This window comes from Oxyura jamaicensis, chromosome 31 (assembly GCF_011077185.1).
Source record: "Oxyura jamaicensis isolate SHBP4307 breed ruddy duck chromosome 31, BPBGC_Ojam_1.0, whole genome shotgun sequence".
NCBI lineage: Eukaryota > Metazoa > Chordata > Aves > Anseriformes > Anatidae > Oxyura > Oxyura jamaicensis.
In genome coordinates this window covers 473,097-490,277 of record NC_048922.1, presented here as the reverse complement: position 1 = coordinate 490,277, position 17,181 = coordinate 473,097, and the positions used below count along the sequence as shown (strand labels likewise).

Genomic DNA, 17,181 nt, shown 5'->3' with positions numbered 1-17,181 from the left:
CTTCTTCTTCTTCTTCTTCTTCTTCTTCTTCTTCTTCTTCTTCTTCTCTTCATCTCATTGTTTCAGACATTCTGTTCTGATGTTATGCTTCCTGACTTTCTGTTTTAACTGAAAAGAGAATACTCTCTAATGAAGATTTCCAACTTGCAAGTGCTATCCATTCTCTGGGGCAGGCATAAATGTTTGTCCCAGTGCTCTTTGCCTTTCATACTAGTACCTTTTCTGAAAGATTTCAGCCAGATGCTTACTCAAGTTTGCTTCCTACAGAAAATTTCGAGGTCATCTCTCCCCGGAATGTGTTGGGGGTTGTTGGCCTGGACACAGTTCTTCCCTGCAATGTCTCTTCCACGAAGCCACTGTATGACATTGAAGTCCAATGGAAGAAAATCACAGATGGGCATATAGAAGATGTCTACATATGGAGGAACACAGTTAACCAACCGGGGCAGAAATACGTGGGGAGGACTGAATTGCCAAAAGATGGACTTGCCTCTGGGAATGTGTCCCTAACACTCAAGAATGTGATGCCAGCAGATGAAGGAACGTACAGCTGTATTGTGAATTCCAAGGACTGGAGTGCTGACACAACCACCATGCTCAGCATTGCAGGTTGGAGATTTTGTGGGCTGGATTGTGAAAGGGATAGGGTTTTACAGAAGGAAAAAAGCTATTCAAAAGTACACTGCCCCCAGCTGATACCCATCATATGGGTATGATCCATCATATAATCTGACCAGTCGTATGATCCAGTGGGCCACATGGCATACGACTTTTGATCTGATTTAACTCTTAAATTCAGAGCCACTGAGAGACTGAGAGGTCGGCCAGGGTCTGGGAAGAGTTCAACTGATGTGCCACTCACTGCACAGGAGGCAACTAGGGGCACTAGCAACCTGGCCAGCCCAAGGAGGGTCACTTTTAGTTGTAGGCAAGGAAGGAGCTTTAAACTCTCATAGCATAAAGTGCTTCCCTGAGTCTCTTGAGAGATTTCACCATGCACATTCAAAAGTGGTTGCATTACATGAAGTGGAGCATGTGGGGATAGCTTGCTAAGACAGCCGAGAGATTGGGGTGAGTTCCTATGCAGGCTTCATCCCTGCTCTCAGCTTTACTGTGACAAGTGTAGGGTTAGCTAGCTGCAGTAATCACTGTTGGGGAGATGTGAGACCACATGATGGACACATAAGTCCCCACCTATTGTACTGGTGTGAATGGTTGCCCTGTCTTCATGGACAGTAGGCATAATTTGTGTGTGGGAGAGTAATGTCAGGTGAAACCAGTCAGCCTAGACTTGCTGATGGAAAACAACATCTCCTCATCCAAAAGTGGCTAGGAAAGCTTTAAGGATAGGTGAGAGAAAGAGGTCCCAGCTGGTGCCCATTTCCTACTATCAACCAGGAAATATCCCTGCAAAGTCCAGCTTGGACTCAGGGGTCTAAGATATGCATGTGGTGCATCCCACACCCTCACACTAGAGCAGTTTAGGTGCAGTCCCTATACAGTGACTATCAATGTCCACTCCTTCATGCTAGCATGAACTGGGTAGATGCCAGGGAAAAAGCTGTGCATATTTTACAGTTGTTATGTTTTCTTCTTTCCACTTTCTCAAAATTGAACCAGAGTCATATTCTGTAACAGCAGTACTAAGTACTGCTAAGTACTACTAAGTAGGGTATAAAGATACACATTTTCTCTCTGCTGGGTAGGGAGCTGAGAGGCAGACCCATCCAGCATTGTGTCTTTTTGTTAGCCAAGGACAAGCTGGCATACGTAGCAGAGAGGATCTGTGAACCCAGAGGAGCATTTCAAGGTCTAGGCTAAGTACTAAGAGAAACTGTCAGGAAATGGGGCCAAACTCTGTATTAAACAAGATCTGTAAATCCCAGGTAGAGCTGCTTTTTGTGGAAACACTCTCCTCTCACTAACAACTCTTGCTTTTAAGGTACCAGTGAAGTATTCTTTGAAATATTGGGCCCCCGAGGACAAGGTATTGAGCTTGCCTGCAGATCACATGGATGGTTCCCCAAACCCACTGTAGAGTGGGTTGTTCAGAATAAGCAGATGCTGTCTCCGGACACTCAAATACATCAGGACAGCAAGAAGCTCTTCAGTGTGCTGAGTCGAGTCACAGTTACAAGACAGGAAGTGGAAGAAGTCACCTGTAAAATCCAGAGCAACCTGGCACAGGCTGAGAAAACTACTGTGCGCCTCTCAAGTGAGTCACATCTATGGTGGTTTTACTCAGCTGGGCAGCTGAGCTCCACCACAGCAGCTCTCTCTCACTTCCCTTCCTCAAAGGGAAAGGGGGAGAAAATATGATGAAAAGGCTGAAATGTTGAGATAAGGGCAGGGAGATCACTCAGTGTCCTGAGAAGCCTTTGCTATAATGTTATCCTTTGTCCTAGAAGCTCTGTAAGGAGGCTTTCCAGTGCCAGGGGAGATAATAGCTCTTCCATCTAGCTAAATGTTTCACAAACCACCATGCTCAACTGCAGGCTAGACAGGCTGTGGTAAGGAACGGGAAGGGTGTTCTTGGCCTGAATGCTGTACAGGTCTCTAGAGAAGGCCGACTCTGTCCCAGAAGGTAGGGTTTGTGGCTATTTCTTACATCAGTTCTAAGGGAACCCTTGGGTAGGTACTCAGATTTATATTTTAAAAAGTTAGATGCCCAAGGAACTGGTGAAAAACACGCCCAGGAGTCTCAGAAAGCTGCTCTTCCATCCACACATTTCTGTAACACTTCCCACAGCTCAGATGACTTAGCTTATCTTTATGGACACTTCTAACCTTTGTGATCCAGAGGAAAAATTATTGATGATTTTAGGGTAGAATTCACTTCTCCATCTTTTTCCAAAAGCTGAGATTTTGATCTGAACAGGTCATCTCAGCTCTGTAGTTCTTGGAGAAGAACTGACATGATCCCAAAGTGATTCCTCCCGATTGCACATTGCAAGGTGAAACTCAAAGGTTTTCTTTTCAAAGGTGCTGCTTTTCCACGTACATCTGCATGGATCCATGCATTCTGGATACTATTGACGTTAACTCTTCTTATAACTGCTGTGAGCGTTCTTCTGTTATTTAGAGGTAAGAAGATTTTATTATTATTATTATTTGCCTCAATGAAACCTACTCTTGAAGACAAAGTGGTCATTGAATAAAACAAAAGAGCTTGGCCCTTCATCCATACCATGTTAGGCACCTGTGGGTGTAGATACATCTGCACAGAGACACATCACAAGATATGCAAGAAGTCTGCACTCAGCTGGTAGTGTGACCACAGTCTTACTGCTGTGCAAAGTGGCCTTTATTTCAGTTGCCCCTGCCTGACCCCATCATACTAAACAGTTCAAACCAGTCAGAGTTCAAGCTGGGAATGTAGATTGTTTATTTATCATAAGTTGTAAAATTTAAAGAAGCTAAGCCCAATACTCCTGATCTTTACATAGTGACCAAGCTGGAACCTTCAAAGAATACTCAGTGATAAAATATGGCCAATAATAGAGTGGAAAAGAATGTAAAAAAAAAATAACTAAAATTAAATTAAATTAAATAATTAAACAAAACCCACCATGATTTCATAAAATATGACATGGTTCAACTAAATACAAGTTATTTGTTTCTTCTACCACATCCCCAGCATGATGTGTTTGCACAACCCCCTGTGATACCCAGCATGCTATGATGTGATACCCAACATGCTATTCAGATGTTTTTTTCACATACAACCTACATGTGATCTTCAGATATTTCCTCTGTGCTTCAGTATTTCACTTGCTTCTTTCAACATTACAGCAAAACAGAGGACCTCTAAGAAAAAAAAAGGTGAAGAAGAGACTTTTAAAAAACAAGGTAAGGGAGATCTCCATCTCTAAGTACCCACTTCAACAACCACTCACAATTACCACCCATCTTTCATCTGGAAAGAGATTTCCTTGCATTCACAGAGGAAAGCTAAGATACTCATGCTCTTATCTCAGCTGAAGAGTTTGTGAAAATATGAAAAATGTTTACTTTCCTGGGAGCCTCTTAGGCTCACTAGCTTCCACAAGAAGATGTCAGTTCCTTTCCCTTGACATTTCCCCATGATGTGCCTTGAAATCCCTTCTGCTGTCATCCCTTCATCTAGCACAAGCACAAGGAACATGACCCTCTGGACAGCTCACATCCCTTTTCCCAAGTCCCCAACTGACCAGGGAAGGATGTCTTAGTTCCCAGTATCTGAAAGCACTGAGGGAACCTCAACCTCCTTTCATTACTGGGTAACAGAAGAGAGAGTGCGGGCATCAGGAGGGGGCTTAAAAACAAACCCATCTCCATCAGTCTACAGGACTGAGGGACTGAGTGTACTGAGGCTGACCTCTGTCAGGGCCATCTCTGTCGCATCAGTTTCAGTCCTCCAGAGGCTTCAGAGAACCATAGAATCATAGAATATCCCGAGTTGGAAGGGACCCATAAGGATCATCAAGTCCAACTCCTGGCACCACACAGGTTTACCCAAAAGTTTAGACCATGTGACTGAGTGCACAGTCTAATCGCTTCTTAAATTCAAACAGGCTTGGTGCAGTGACTACTTCACTGGGGAGCCTGTTCCTTCTGTGAAGAGTCTTATGGATGTCAAGCCATTACTCAAAGTCTAACATTTGTGTTTTTTCCCTTGCTGTACAGAATATGAGAAAATGACTTCAAATGCAGGTACAGTAAAATTAATCTATCCACATTGAGAAAGTCCCACTCCAGTTTTCCCAAGTTTATGTAGTCATTATCATTTAACCTTTCTCCCAGGCCAGGTATCTACCCTTCCTCACTGTGGACATCCTCCTATCTGCACTTTCCTTTCACATCCTCTTTTTCATTCCCGTAATAAGCTTACACTGAAGAAATTGTGGGCAAGGTGTCTGCAGAACAAAATCCATGCCTGCAGTCATCACTAGAATTCACCTCACAAAAATGGAGTGGGTGCAGGCTTACCAAGCTCACTCAGGGCACCATGCTCAGAAGGGGAAATCACTCCACTGTCCCTTCAGGCCATGCATATCTGATGCAGAAAAATCTGAAATATCTTCTTCAAATCCTCAACACAGAAAGCAAAGATGTTTTTATCTTCTTTCTCTTGCAGAATATGACATACTGCAGGCTCGATGTGGTAAGAGACCAATTATGGGAGAAAATAAATAGTGTTGCCACTATTGTGAAAAACAGACATAGATGCAAACTGTCAGTGCCTGATGCTCCAGGCAGGTTTTAGTGATAGATGAAGTCCAGTTATCTGGCCCTGTGGTCATTATTCTTCTCCCTGGGTAACTCTCAGTACCTAGTAGAGGTAGCTCCCTCTCACTGACCAAGCACGTAACAGTCCATGTTTCTCTTTCAGATGCAATAAGCAGAGAACTAGGTAAGTCAAGGTATCTTCCTTTTCTCTGTCTCTTTAAATACAAATCTGTCAGTGGCTGGGAGCCGCACCTTCCACTGACCCCACAGTCTTAGCAAAGCACTGTACTCCAGACAGTGAGCTCTTCTTTGAGGGCTCAGAGGGACTCTGTGGGGATCCCAAATGACAATGAATTATTATCCACCATTTCCCATACCAGTGGGCATGCTGCAGGATTAGAGAACTTGTCCCTATGCTGTCTGATCTATATGGGGGGAACTAGGGGCATATAATGCAAGTCCTGCAGGCTAGACCACTATGTACACATGTGAAGGCCATGCTTAGCTCCCATTATCACCAAGGAGCTTCTCCTTTGTCCCGTATCACAATCTTTCCTCAGTGGAAGGCCTAGGTCATGCCCTGTCCACATAGCAGGGTACTCCTCCGGTCCTGACTAATGACAGTACAGAAGGTTTACTCCTTTGTTTGTGAGGTACCTCAGGCATGGCAGAGCACTGCTCCACAAATGTGGAATGGACATGGACCCAGCATGGGCATTTTGGCCTTTGAATACAGTCTCTTTGCTTTTGAATTGTGTTTTCTTTTTCTTTTTATTATTATTTTTTTTAACAGAGTTCAGACGGGCTCGAAGCTACATGGGTAAGTTTGTGGACTTGTAATCTGACAGAAGGTCTAGAAGCTAAGTCAAGGTGTCAAAGCTTGGAGCAAGTCCCCTTGTTCCTTCTGGAATGAGCTGGCCAAAACATTGCTCTAATGAGCAGTGGCATATGGACATGGGTTGGCAACTCCCTTGGGTTTAGCTACACCCATGATATGAGTCCCACAGTACTGAGCCATGAGCAGCCAACTTGGGAATGAAGCTGTCATTTCTTGCTTGCCAGGCAATTGGCATCACCCTCAGGCTAGAAGCCAAGTTTGAAGGCCAACCTGACCTGGGAGCAGGAGCTCTATTTCCAAAGCTCACTCTAAAAGACAGCAGGTCCTTCTCCTCATAAGGATGTTGGTGTCTGGGATTCTCTGCTGTTTGTAACTAATGTCTCCTCCTCTGTCTTCCCAGTGCCCATCACCCTGGATGTAGCATGGAAACACCCTGAACTTGCCCTGTCTCCTGACCAGAGAACAGTACATCACGAGCCTTCTGATCAGGGTTCCATCATTAAGTGCCAGCTCCCCATCGTGGTGGGCAGGGAGGGCTTTGCCTCAGGGCGGCATTACTGGGAGGTGCAGGTGTGGAATGGGTTGGACTGGGAGGTGGGAGTACTGACAGAGACTGTGAGGGACACTCTGGTAGGAGAGAGCCGGGAGGAGCTTCCTGAGGATGGAGTCTGGTCACTGAGAAGGGTGAAAGGAAAGTTCTGGCCTGAGGAGGCCAATAATGTGATGCATCAGAATACTGCCCCACTAGCAGCGGTTGGGCTTGACTTGGACTTAGAGCACAGCACACTCTCCTTCTACAATGCTGGGGTTTCAGGACTTATCCTGGAAGTCTCCATCGAAACGTCAACGAAACTATACCCTTTCCTCAAACCAGGCCTTAGTAAGGTAGGAGAGAAGGGGAAACCCCTCTCCATCAACCACAACACAGGGTGGGACTACCCACAAAAAATGCAGTATGATATGGTACATGGAAACATGACCTGAGATGCAGTGATGCTTCTGGTCTCCATGGAGAGGGAGCAAGGACAGAGCAGCAGAGCTGATCATTGACAGCCCTTCTTGGTTCCATCCAAACTCTGTCAGTGGCAAAGAAATCTGGACTGGCAAATTCAGAAAGACCAGGAAGTATATTTGTGCCTGTCATCTGAAATGCCATCAACCCCCAGGAGTGACATCTGGACCCATCAACCTCCACCAAGAAGATGCACTCACACCTTCTGCAGATGCCATTTTCTGCTATTCCCTTGTCTTTGCAGTCCGTGTTCCTCTTTATTACAGAAAATGAAATAAGAAAGAATGATTTTTCCTGTGTTGCTGAGTGCTCTGGTGTTGTTCTCTCTTGTTCTTACTGATAATCTGCTGATCAAGGGGGGATCCAAAGCCATTCCTGCCCAGATTGTTAGGTTCCCATATAGCAACAATCTTCTGGAAATCCCTTGCAGCTAGTTAGTTGATGCTTTTTGATGCAGGAAGCACTCTTACTAGAGATCCCAGACCTCAATAAATGTGGTGCTTCCTTTTTGCCTTGAGGTTCTTCCCCTGAGGGCAGTTGTTCTTCCTTTGAGGTGCCTGCTTATGTTCAGCACAAAAGATAATTTCTTATTTTTTGCCCCACAAATGCAAGTGCACACCCCCAGATCATGAGCCTTGACTCCCAGCCTTGATAAGCACAATGCAGACCCAAGTGCATATGCTGACAATGAAGGTACTGTGAAGCAGTCTCCTAGGGAAATTATTTGGATTTTCACTTGTCCCAATTCTTTCAGCTACCCTTCTCAGCCTGCTGCACCCCACAGGAGGTACTGAAGACACTGCAGGAGAGGCAAGAAAAGATTATTATTTCATAATGAACTCTGAAGGGCAGTTGAAGTGACCTATCAACAGTAACACTGATGTTGCAGCAGCCGGGATGAAGCAGCAACCCAAACTGAGGGGACACGGCCTCTCTGTCCTTAAGTGGGCACATAGGTGGATCCCCTGGGGGGTGAAGTGCCAGTCCAGACTGGAGACAGTGCGGAGCTCCGGAATCTGGAGGCCCCCCGGGTCCTGAGGGAAGAGAGGGCCGTTGTGGGTGTAGGTGTGCCCTGCTCAAGGAACTGCTTTAACAGATGGCCGGGCTGCAGTGAGAAATCAGCAGCCTGAGGGGCTTCTGGGAGTCTATGAGGGAGATGGATAGGAGGTGTCAACCTGCCCCCACTGAGGCCCAGCAGCCCCCTCCTACATCCCTGCAAGGGGTAGTAGCCAATCCAGCTGCTCACCTGTAGGACAGAGGGCTCGATCACCCACAAGAGGAAAGGGGCTGGACCCTCGTCTCTGCTCAAAGCAGAAGGAGGCATCTGCTCCCAACACCCATGGTGCCACCAACCCCCACAGTGTCCCTGGGTAACAGATTCAAGGTTCTCAGGCAGAGAAAGGAAAAGGATGAGGGTCTGGACAGTAGTCAGAACCTGGGCCCTGAGAAGCATGTCAAGGTAGAGGGACATACCAAGCATAGGGACTAGGGCTGCACAGAGTGCTGCATCCAAACCAGTGCCACAGAAAAAGGGCAGAGAATCTTAGTGATCAGGGACTCCTTGCTGGGGGGCACTGAGGCTCCCTTTTGCTACCTGGATAACCTCTCCAGAGAGGTGTGCTGTATTCCTGGAGTACATGTCAGAGATGTTAGGAAGGGAGAGATGAGCCACAGCTCATTTAACCAGAGAACTACTATTCTCTTATTGTTATTTAGGCTGGGTCCCAGGAAGCTTCAACAAGACAAATGAGTAACATTAAAACTTTGCATCCCTGGGAAGGATGTTGACAGGATTGGGGGTGAAGGTAGTGTTCTCCTCTGTTCTCCCGATGGATGACTGAGACCCAGAAGAAGGAGGAGAACAGGACAAGTAAATGACCGGCTGATGGGATGGTGTCTGGATCAAGGCTTTAGGTTATTTTGATCTTGGACAGGCCTTTGAGAAACCAGGTATGTGGGCTGCTGAAGGCCTCCGACTTAGGGAGTGGGGCACAAGTGTATTGGGGAGCAAGCTATCTGGACTGATTACCAGGGCTTTAAACTAGGTTTTATGGGGGAAAGGAAGGGAGTTAGAAGTGACAGAGAAGGGCTGGGAGATGTTGTCACTGCTGACACTGATGAAGAGAGTAGGGAAAAACCTCTGAGTTTTTCCATAGGATCGTCTGAGGGCTCCTCAGAGGAGGTAATGATTCCGATACCCTGTCCAGAATCTTCTTGCATCCCTCTAGGGGTAACTGAGCCTGCTGCTTCCTTAAAATGTCTGTATACCAATGTGCAAAGCATGGGAAATAAACAGGATGAGCTCAAGATCTGTGTACAGTCGAGGGGCCACAATCTCTTTGCAATCACAGAGACATGGTGGGCCAGCTCGCATGACTGGAATGCTGTCATGGAGGGCTATATCCTGTTTAGGAAGGACTGGTTGGAGAAGTGAGGAGGAGGAGTTGCCCTTTATGTGAGAGAGCAATTAGAGTGTACCCTGCTCCCCCTACAGGAGGGAGAAGAATGAGTGGAGAGCTTGTGGGTGAGAATTAAGGGGTGGGCTGGTATGTGTGAGTGACACTGCTGTGGGTTGTACTACACGTCACCTGTTCAGGAGGAGAAGGTTGACGAGGCCTTCTACAAACAGCTGGAAGTAGCCTTGTGATCCTGGGTACTGGTTCTTATGGGGGACTTCAATTATCCAGACATCTTTTGGGTGAGCAACTTGACCAGGCAGGCACAGTCCAAACAGTTCCTACAATGCTTTGAAGATAATTTTCTGATGCAGGTGGTGGAGGAGCTGACGAGGTGCATGGTGCTTCTGGACCTTGTTCTTACCAACAAAGATGGGCTTGTTAAGGATGTGAAGGTTGGGGGCAGCTTGGGATGCAGCAACCATGAGATGGTGGAGTTCAAGATGGAACTTGGTGGAAGAAGTAAGGCAAAAAGCAGGATTGCTATCCTGGATTTTCAAAGAGCCAACTTTAACCTCTTCCAGGACCTGCTTGGGAGTATCTCATGGGCTAGATTTCTAGAAGGCAAGCGTGCTTGTGAGAGCTGGGCAACATTTAAACAGCACTTCTTCCAAGCTCAGGATTGGTGCATCCCGAAGAGTAGGAAACTGGGGAAGGGGGGCAGTAGACCTGCGTGGATGAGCAAGGACCTCATTGACAAGATCAAAAGGAAGAGGAAAGACTATGAAATGTGGAAAAAGGGCCTGTCTTATTGGGAGGATGTTGTAGTTTAACCCGGCTGGCAGCTAAACACCACACAGCTGTTTGCTCACCCTCCCCCCCTCCCTCTCTGGGATGGGGGAGAGAAATGGGAAAGTGAAGCCTGTGAATTGAGATAGAAACAGTTTATTAAGATAGGATAATAATAATAATAATAGTACTACTAATAATAATGTGTATGAAACAAGTGATGCACAATGCAATTGCTCACAACCTACTGACCGATGCCCAACCTATTCCCAAGCAGCCGCCCCCCCCCCCCCCCCGCCAACCCAGCCAGCCACCCCTATATATTGTTTAGCATGATGTCAGATGGTATGGAATACCCCTTTGGACAGTTTGGGTCAGCTGTCCTGGCTCTGTCCCCTCCCAACTCTTGCTGCACCCCTAGCCTGCCCGCAGGCAAGACAGAGCAAGAAGCTAGAAAGTCCTTGGCTTGGTGTAAGCACTGCTCTGCCACAATTAAAACATCAGCATGTTATCAGCACTCTTCTCATCCTAATCCCAAACACAGCATCCTACCAGCTAGTAGGAGGAAAATTAACTGTGTCCTAACTGAAACCAGGAGTATAGGAGTGTTGTCAGGGCCTGCAGGGACACGACGAGGAAGGTTAAAGCCCACCTGGAGATGAAGCTTTGAAAAGAGATAAAGAATAATAAGAAGTTCTTTTTAAAGTATGTAAACAGTACAAGGAAGACTAGAGATAATGTGGGTCCCCTGCTGAATGAGGGGGGTGTCCTGGTAACGGGGGACACTAGGAAGACGGAGATACTGAATGCCTTCTTTGCTTTGGTCTTTGCTTCAAAGACCAAGACTCCTGGACCCTGGAGGGAGGAGAAAGAGTCTGGTAAGTGGTGAGCTCCCCCCTGGTTGACCAGGGTGTGGTTCAGGAGCATCTGAGTGGGCTCAATGCACATAAATCCATTGGCCCTGATGGGATGCATCCACGTGTGCTGAGGGAGTTAGCGGAGGTGATTGCTGAACTGCGCTCTATCATCTTTAAAAGGTCCTGGAGAACAGGAGAGGTGCCTGAACACTGGAGGCTAGCCAATGTCACTCCAGTCTTCAAGAAGGGCAAGAAGGAGGATCCGGGAAACTAGAGACCAGTCCGTCTCACCTCTGTCCCTGGAAAGGTGTTGGAACAGCTTGTTCTGGATGCCATCTTCAAGCAACTGGAAGAGAAGAAGTTTATGAGGGGTAGTCAGCATGGATTCACCAAGGGGAAGTCGTGCTCGACCAACCTTGTTGCCTTCTATGATGGTATCACCAGCTGGGAAGATGGGAGGAAGAGCAGTGGATGTCATCTACCTTGACTTTAGCAAAGCTTTTGATACTGTCTCCCATGACATCCTGCTAGCAAAGCTGAGAAAGTGTGGGATAGAGGAGTGGGCAGTAAGGTGAGTTGAAAACTGGCTGACTGGCTGAGCTCAGAGGGTGGTGATTGGCAGTGCAGAGTCTGGCTGGAGACCTGTGACTAGCGGTGTTTCCCAGGGGTCGGTGCTGGGTCTGGTCTTGTTCAACATCTTCATCAGCGACCTTGATGAGGGAATAGTGTCCACCCTCAGCAAGTACGCTGATGATACAAAGCTGGGAGGAGTGGCTAACATGCCAGAAGGCTGTGCTGCCATTCAGCAAGACCTGAACAGTCTGGAGAGATGAGCAGGAAGAAACCAATTGAGTTTTAACAAGAGCAAGTGTAGAGTCCTGCACCTGGGAAGGAACAGCCAGAAGTATCAGTACAGGCTGGGGGACGACCTACTGAAGAGGAGGTCTGTGGAGATGGACCTGGGGGTCCTGGTGGATGACAGGTTAGCCATGAGCCAGCAGTGTGCCCTGGTGGCCAAGAAGGCCAATGGGATCCTAACATGCATTAAAAGGAACGTAGCCAGCAGGTCAAGGGAGGTGATCCTCCCGCTCTACTCTGCCCTGCTCAGGCCTCACCTGGAGTGCTGTGTCCAGTTCTGGGTTCCTTGGTACAAAAAAGACAGGGATCTCCTGGAAAGAGTCCAGCAGAGGGCCACAAAGATCATTCTGGGCCTCGAGCATCTTCCCAATGAAGGAAGACTGAGAGACCTTGGTCTATTCAGCCTTCAGAAGAGAAGACTGAGAGGGGATCTCATCAATGTGCATAAATACCTGAGGTGTGGGAGACAGAGGGATTTGGCCAACCTCTTTTCAGTTGTTTGTGGGGACAGGACAAGGGGTAATGCCCAAAAATGTATCACAGGAAGCTCCGCAACAATATGCAAGAGAACTTCTCATGGTGAGGGTGATGGAGCACCAGAACAGGCTGCCCAGGGAGGTTGTGGAGTCTCCTTCTCTGAAGATATTTAAGGCCCATCTGGATGCCTACCTAGGCAACCTGCTCTAGGGAACCTGCATTGGCAGGGGTGTTGGACCCGGTGATCTCTTGAGGTCCCTTCCAACCCCTACAATTCTGTGATTCTGTGATTTCTTAGAGAAATTACCTGACCGAGCTCAAATTTTCTGGGAGGCTCCTGGCAGAGAGTTTTGCCAAATTAAGAAAGTTGATCGCTAAAGGGAGTTTGGTCATAGCCAAACCAGTATCATGATTTTCCACTCTCTGTTCTCAGAATCATGATATGCCTACCCTTTCCCTAAGTGAAGATCTTTCAGTGTTCACCATGCCACAGTCTTGGAAAAACTTGGAAAAAGTTTCTTTTGGCCTTGTTTTTCCATTTTTTTCTTCCTTTTTTTTTTTTTTTTTTTTTTTTTTTAAACAAAATAGCAAATGAAAGGGGTGGCTTCTGTGAGAAGAATCCAGAAGCTGCCCCATGTTAGATAAGGGCCCCACTGCTGGCCAGAGCCAGATCAATAAGCCATGTTGTTTCCACCTCTGTGTGAACATACTTAAGAAAGGGAAAAAAATAAACAAAACAAAACAAAACACTGTTACACAGCAGCTGGGAGAGAGAAAGGAGTGAGAAACAGCCTTGCAGGCACTGAAGTCCATGCAGACAGAGGGCAAGAGGTGTTCCAGTCATGAGAGCAGGAGTTCTCCTGTGGCCTGTGGTGAGGACCATGGTGAAGCAGGTTGTCCCTCTGCAGCCCATGCAGAACCACAGTGGAGAAGGGTTCCACGCTGCAGCCCGTGGAGGAGACCACGGCAAAGTAGACTCTGGGCCAGAGATGTAGCCTGTGGAGAGGAGCCCATGCAGGAGAAGGAGATCAAGGGAGAGCTGCTGTCCGTGGGGAATCCAGGTTGGAGCAGTGTGCTCCTGACAGATGGGCCCCGTGATACAGACCCATGTGGGAGCAGTTCTTGATGAGCTGCTACCTGTGGAAAGCCCATGCAGGATCAGGTTGGAAGGAAGGCATCCTGGGGAAGGGACCCCCCCCCCCCCAGTGGAGCATGGGCAGAGAGTGACGGAGAAGGTGCGGCAGAAATGAAGTGCTATAGGCTAACTGCAGCCCCCATTCCCCCATTCCCCTGTGCTGCTTGGTTGGAGAAGGTGGAAGAGGGTGGATGGGGGGAAGGCGTTTTGGTTTCTTTCCTCTTTTTCTTACTTCTCTAGCTTGTTAGTAATAGACACTAAATCTTACTGTCTCCCTACTGTGAGTCTGTTTTGCCCATCATGGCTATTGTTGAGCCATCTCCCCATCCTTATCTCAGCCCTTGAGCCCTTTTTATCATACATTCTCCGCCTTCCCCTTTGAGGAGGGAGAGTGAGACACCAGTACAGGCATTGTAAATTCTCAGTGTTCTTGAGGGTGTACTCATTGTCTCTTGAGGAGAGAAAAGGACTAAAAGCATGAATTTAGAAATGGCAGGAAGGACAGGAGAGCTTGAGAGCAAACTCATTGACGTGGGAAGTATGGCTATCTTGATTTTCATGTGTGAATTCTGTCCTTGCTCACTAGAAAAGTAAAGTTATTTTTACTTTGCAAATTCCCCTGAACATTGTTTGGACTTGCGGTGGTTTTACTTGGGTGGGCAGCTAAGTTCCTCCACAGCCACTCTCTTACTCCCCCTCCTCAAAGAGGAAGGGGGAGAAAATATGACACAAAGAGCTGAAGGTTTGAGATAAGGATGATTTAATTAAAGGGAAAAGGGAGAGGGGAAAAGAAATAAAGTAATAATAATAATAATAATTAAAAAAGCAAAGGCTGCACGGAAGCACACAGAAAGAAAAGCAGTTACTCTTTATTTCACATCAATGAGCAATGTTTGGCCGCGTCCTGGGAAGCAGGGCCTCAATATGCATAGCGATTGTTTGGGAGGACAGATGCTTCCACCACAAGATCCACCCCCTTCTTTCCCCTTTCCCAACTTTTATTGCTGAGTGTGACATCATATGACATGGAATACCCCTTTGGTTGGTTTAGGTCAGCTGCACTGGAGATGTCCCCTCCCCATCACTTGCCCACTCCCAGCCTACCGAGCACAGCACTCTATGGGCTGTTGCAGGGAAAGTTAATGCCATCCCAGACCCCGACCCAGCACAGGACTACATCCCAAAACCAGGAGGGTAGGACTGTGTTTCACTCAGCTCCTCAAGAAACTCTATTCCCAGTACCCTGAGCTGGTGGAAGGGGATGGGGAGCAGGATGTGGCCCTCACCATCCACGAAGAACTGCTTGGTGACCTGCTACGGCACTTGGATGTGCACAAGTCGATGGGGCCGGATGGGATCCACCCAAGGGTACTGAGAGAACTAGCAGAGGAGCTGGCCAAGCCACTATCCATCATTTATCAGCAGTCCTGGCTATCGGGGTAGGTCCCAGCTGACTGGCGGCTAGCGAATGTGACGCCCATCTACAAGAAGGGCCGGAGGGCTGACCCGGGGAACTACAGGCCTGTCAGTTTGACCTCAGTACAAGGGAAGCTCATGGAGCAGATCCTCTTGGGAGTCATCATGCGGCACTTGAAGGGCAAGCAGGCGATCAGGCCCAGTCAGCATGGGTTTATGGAAGGCAGGTCCTGCTTGACGAACCTGATCTCCTTCTATGACAAAGTGTCGCGCTGGGTGGACGAGGGAAAGGCTGTGGATGTGGTCTACCTTGACTTCAGCAAGGCTTTTGACACCGTCTCCCACAGCACTCTCCTCAAGAAACTGGCTGCTCTTGGCTTGGACTGGCGCACGCTTCGTTGGGTTAGAAACTGGCTGGATAGCCGGGCCCAGAGAGTTGTGGTAAATGGAGTCAAATCCAGTTGGAGGCCAGTCACTAGTGGCGTCCCCCAGGGCTCGGTGCTGGGGCCGGTCCTCTTTAACATCTTCATCAATGATCTGGACGAGGGCATTGAGTGCACCCTCAGTAAGTTTGCAGATGACACCAAGTTAGGTGCGTGTGTCGATCTGCTCGAGGGTAGGAAGGCTCTGCAGGAGGATCTGGATAGGCTGCACCGATGGGCTGGGGTCAACTGCATGAAGTTTAACAAGGCCAAGTGCCGGGTCCTGCACCTGGGGCGTAATAACCCCAAGCAGAGCTACAGGCTGGGAGATGAGTGGTTGGAGAGCTGCCAGGCGGAGAAGGACCTGGGAGTGATAGTGGACAGTCGGCTGAATATGAGCCAGCAGTGTGCTCAGGTGGCCAAGAAGGCCAACGGCATCCTGGCTTGTATCAGAAATAGTGTGACCAGCAGGGCTAGGGAGGTGATCGTCCCCCTGTACTCGGCTCTGGTGAGGCCGCACCTCGAGTACTGTGTTCAGTTTTGGGCCCCTCGCTACAAGAAGGACATCGAGGTGCTTGAGCGGGTCCAAAGAAGGGCGACGAAGCTGGTGAGGGGCCTGGAGAACAAGCCCTACGAGGAGCGGCTGAAGGAGCTGGGCTTATTCAGCCTAGAGAAGAGGAGGCTCAGGGGCGACCTTGTCGCTCTCTACAGATACCTTAAAGGAGGCTGTAGAGAGGTGGGGGTTGGCCTGTTCTCCCACGTGCCTGGTGACAGGACGAGGGGGAATGGGCTAAAGTTGCGCCAGGGGAGTTTTAGGTCAGATGTTAGGAAGAGCTTCTTTACTGAAAGGGTTGTGAGGCATTGGAACAGGCTGCCCAGGGAGGTGGTGGAGTCACCATCCCTGGAAGTCTTCAAAAGATGTTTAGATGTAGAGCTTAGGGATATGGTTTAGTGGGGACTGTTAGTGTTAGGTTAGAGGTTGGACTCGATGATCTTGAGGTCTCTTCCAACCTAGAAATTCTGTGATTCTGTGATTCTGTGAAACACTGGTAACAAGTCAGGCAAGTGGCCTTCAGGAAGCAAGGCATACTTGCAAATGACATAAAAGGATTTACCTTTACCAGTGACCATCTAGAACCAGAAGTCAGAGGTGTTTTTAGGAAGGGTTGGTTCAGTTCATCAGAAAGCTCTCTCACTCTAAAACAGTAGCACACATTTGCACAAAGATATCACAAGTATTTAGTGGCCTGAAGTCCAGGTCTTTCTACAGAACTGGTTCGCAGAAGGCTTAGTGGTGAAACTATCTTTTGTGAATTAGCTGTATTATTTTAATTTGGTGGCACAAAACATGGGGTTAAATTCTGTGTAGTCAGACCCAGGGCTCTGGATTTCAGCCATACATTAGCTGTGCATTCTCAGTTCATCCCTTTACTTATCATCATCATCAAAACCCTGTGCTATTTGAAGAATGTCAGTGTCAGGCTTTGTTGTAACGGAACCAGTCGAGAAGAAAGGAAAGAACCTCAATTTCTGGCTGCGGTCACTATCAAATGTAAAAGTGTAAAGAGCATTTTTCTGGTGGACATTGTAAAAGGACAGCTTCTTGGCTGACAGATCCAGGAAGATCCCAATCTTTTGTGGTCTACCACTCACATTTAAGCGGGTCCAAGGATCCGTGTAAGCCCAATAGTCTCGCCCATCTGCCACCCCTATGGCCCAGAAGCCATTCTGAGGAGAGAGAAACAATTTTCCTTTGCGTGTCACAGTCTCCTG

General features: G+C 47.8%; 1 protein-coding gene across 1 annotated transcript in view; it reads left to right on the top strand.

Annotated features, from left to right (window-relative positions):
• Positions 1-7,030, top strand: part of LOC118155478 (butyrophilin subfamily 1 member A1-like) — an 8,713-nt gene extending 1,683 nt beyond the window's left edge. The window contains exons 3-8 of the mRNA XM_035308770.1: positions 268-609; positions 1,943-2,215; positions 4,666-4,692; positions 5,117-5,143; positions 6,002-6,028; positions 6,447-7,030. Of these exons, the coding sequence (XP_035164661.1) occupies positions 268-609; positions 1,943-2,215; positions 4,666-4,692; positions 5,117-5,143; positions 6,002-6,028; positions 6,447-7,030 (1,280 nt within the window). The remainder of the gene's footprint in view (positions 1-267; positions 610-1,942; positions 2,216-4,665; positions 4,693-5,116; positions 5,144-6,001; positions 6,029-6,446) is intronic.
• Positions 7,031-17,181: the final 10,151 nt, after the last annotated feature.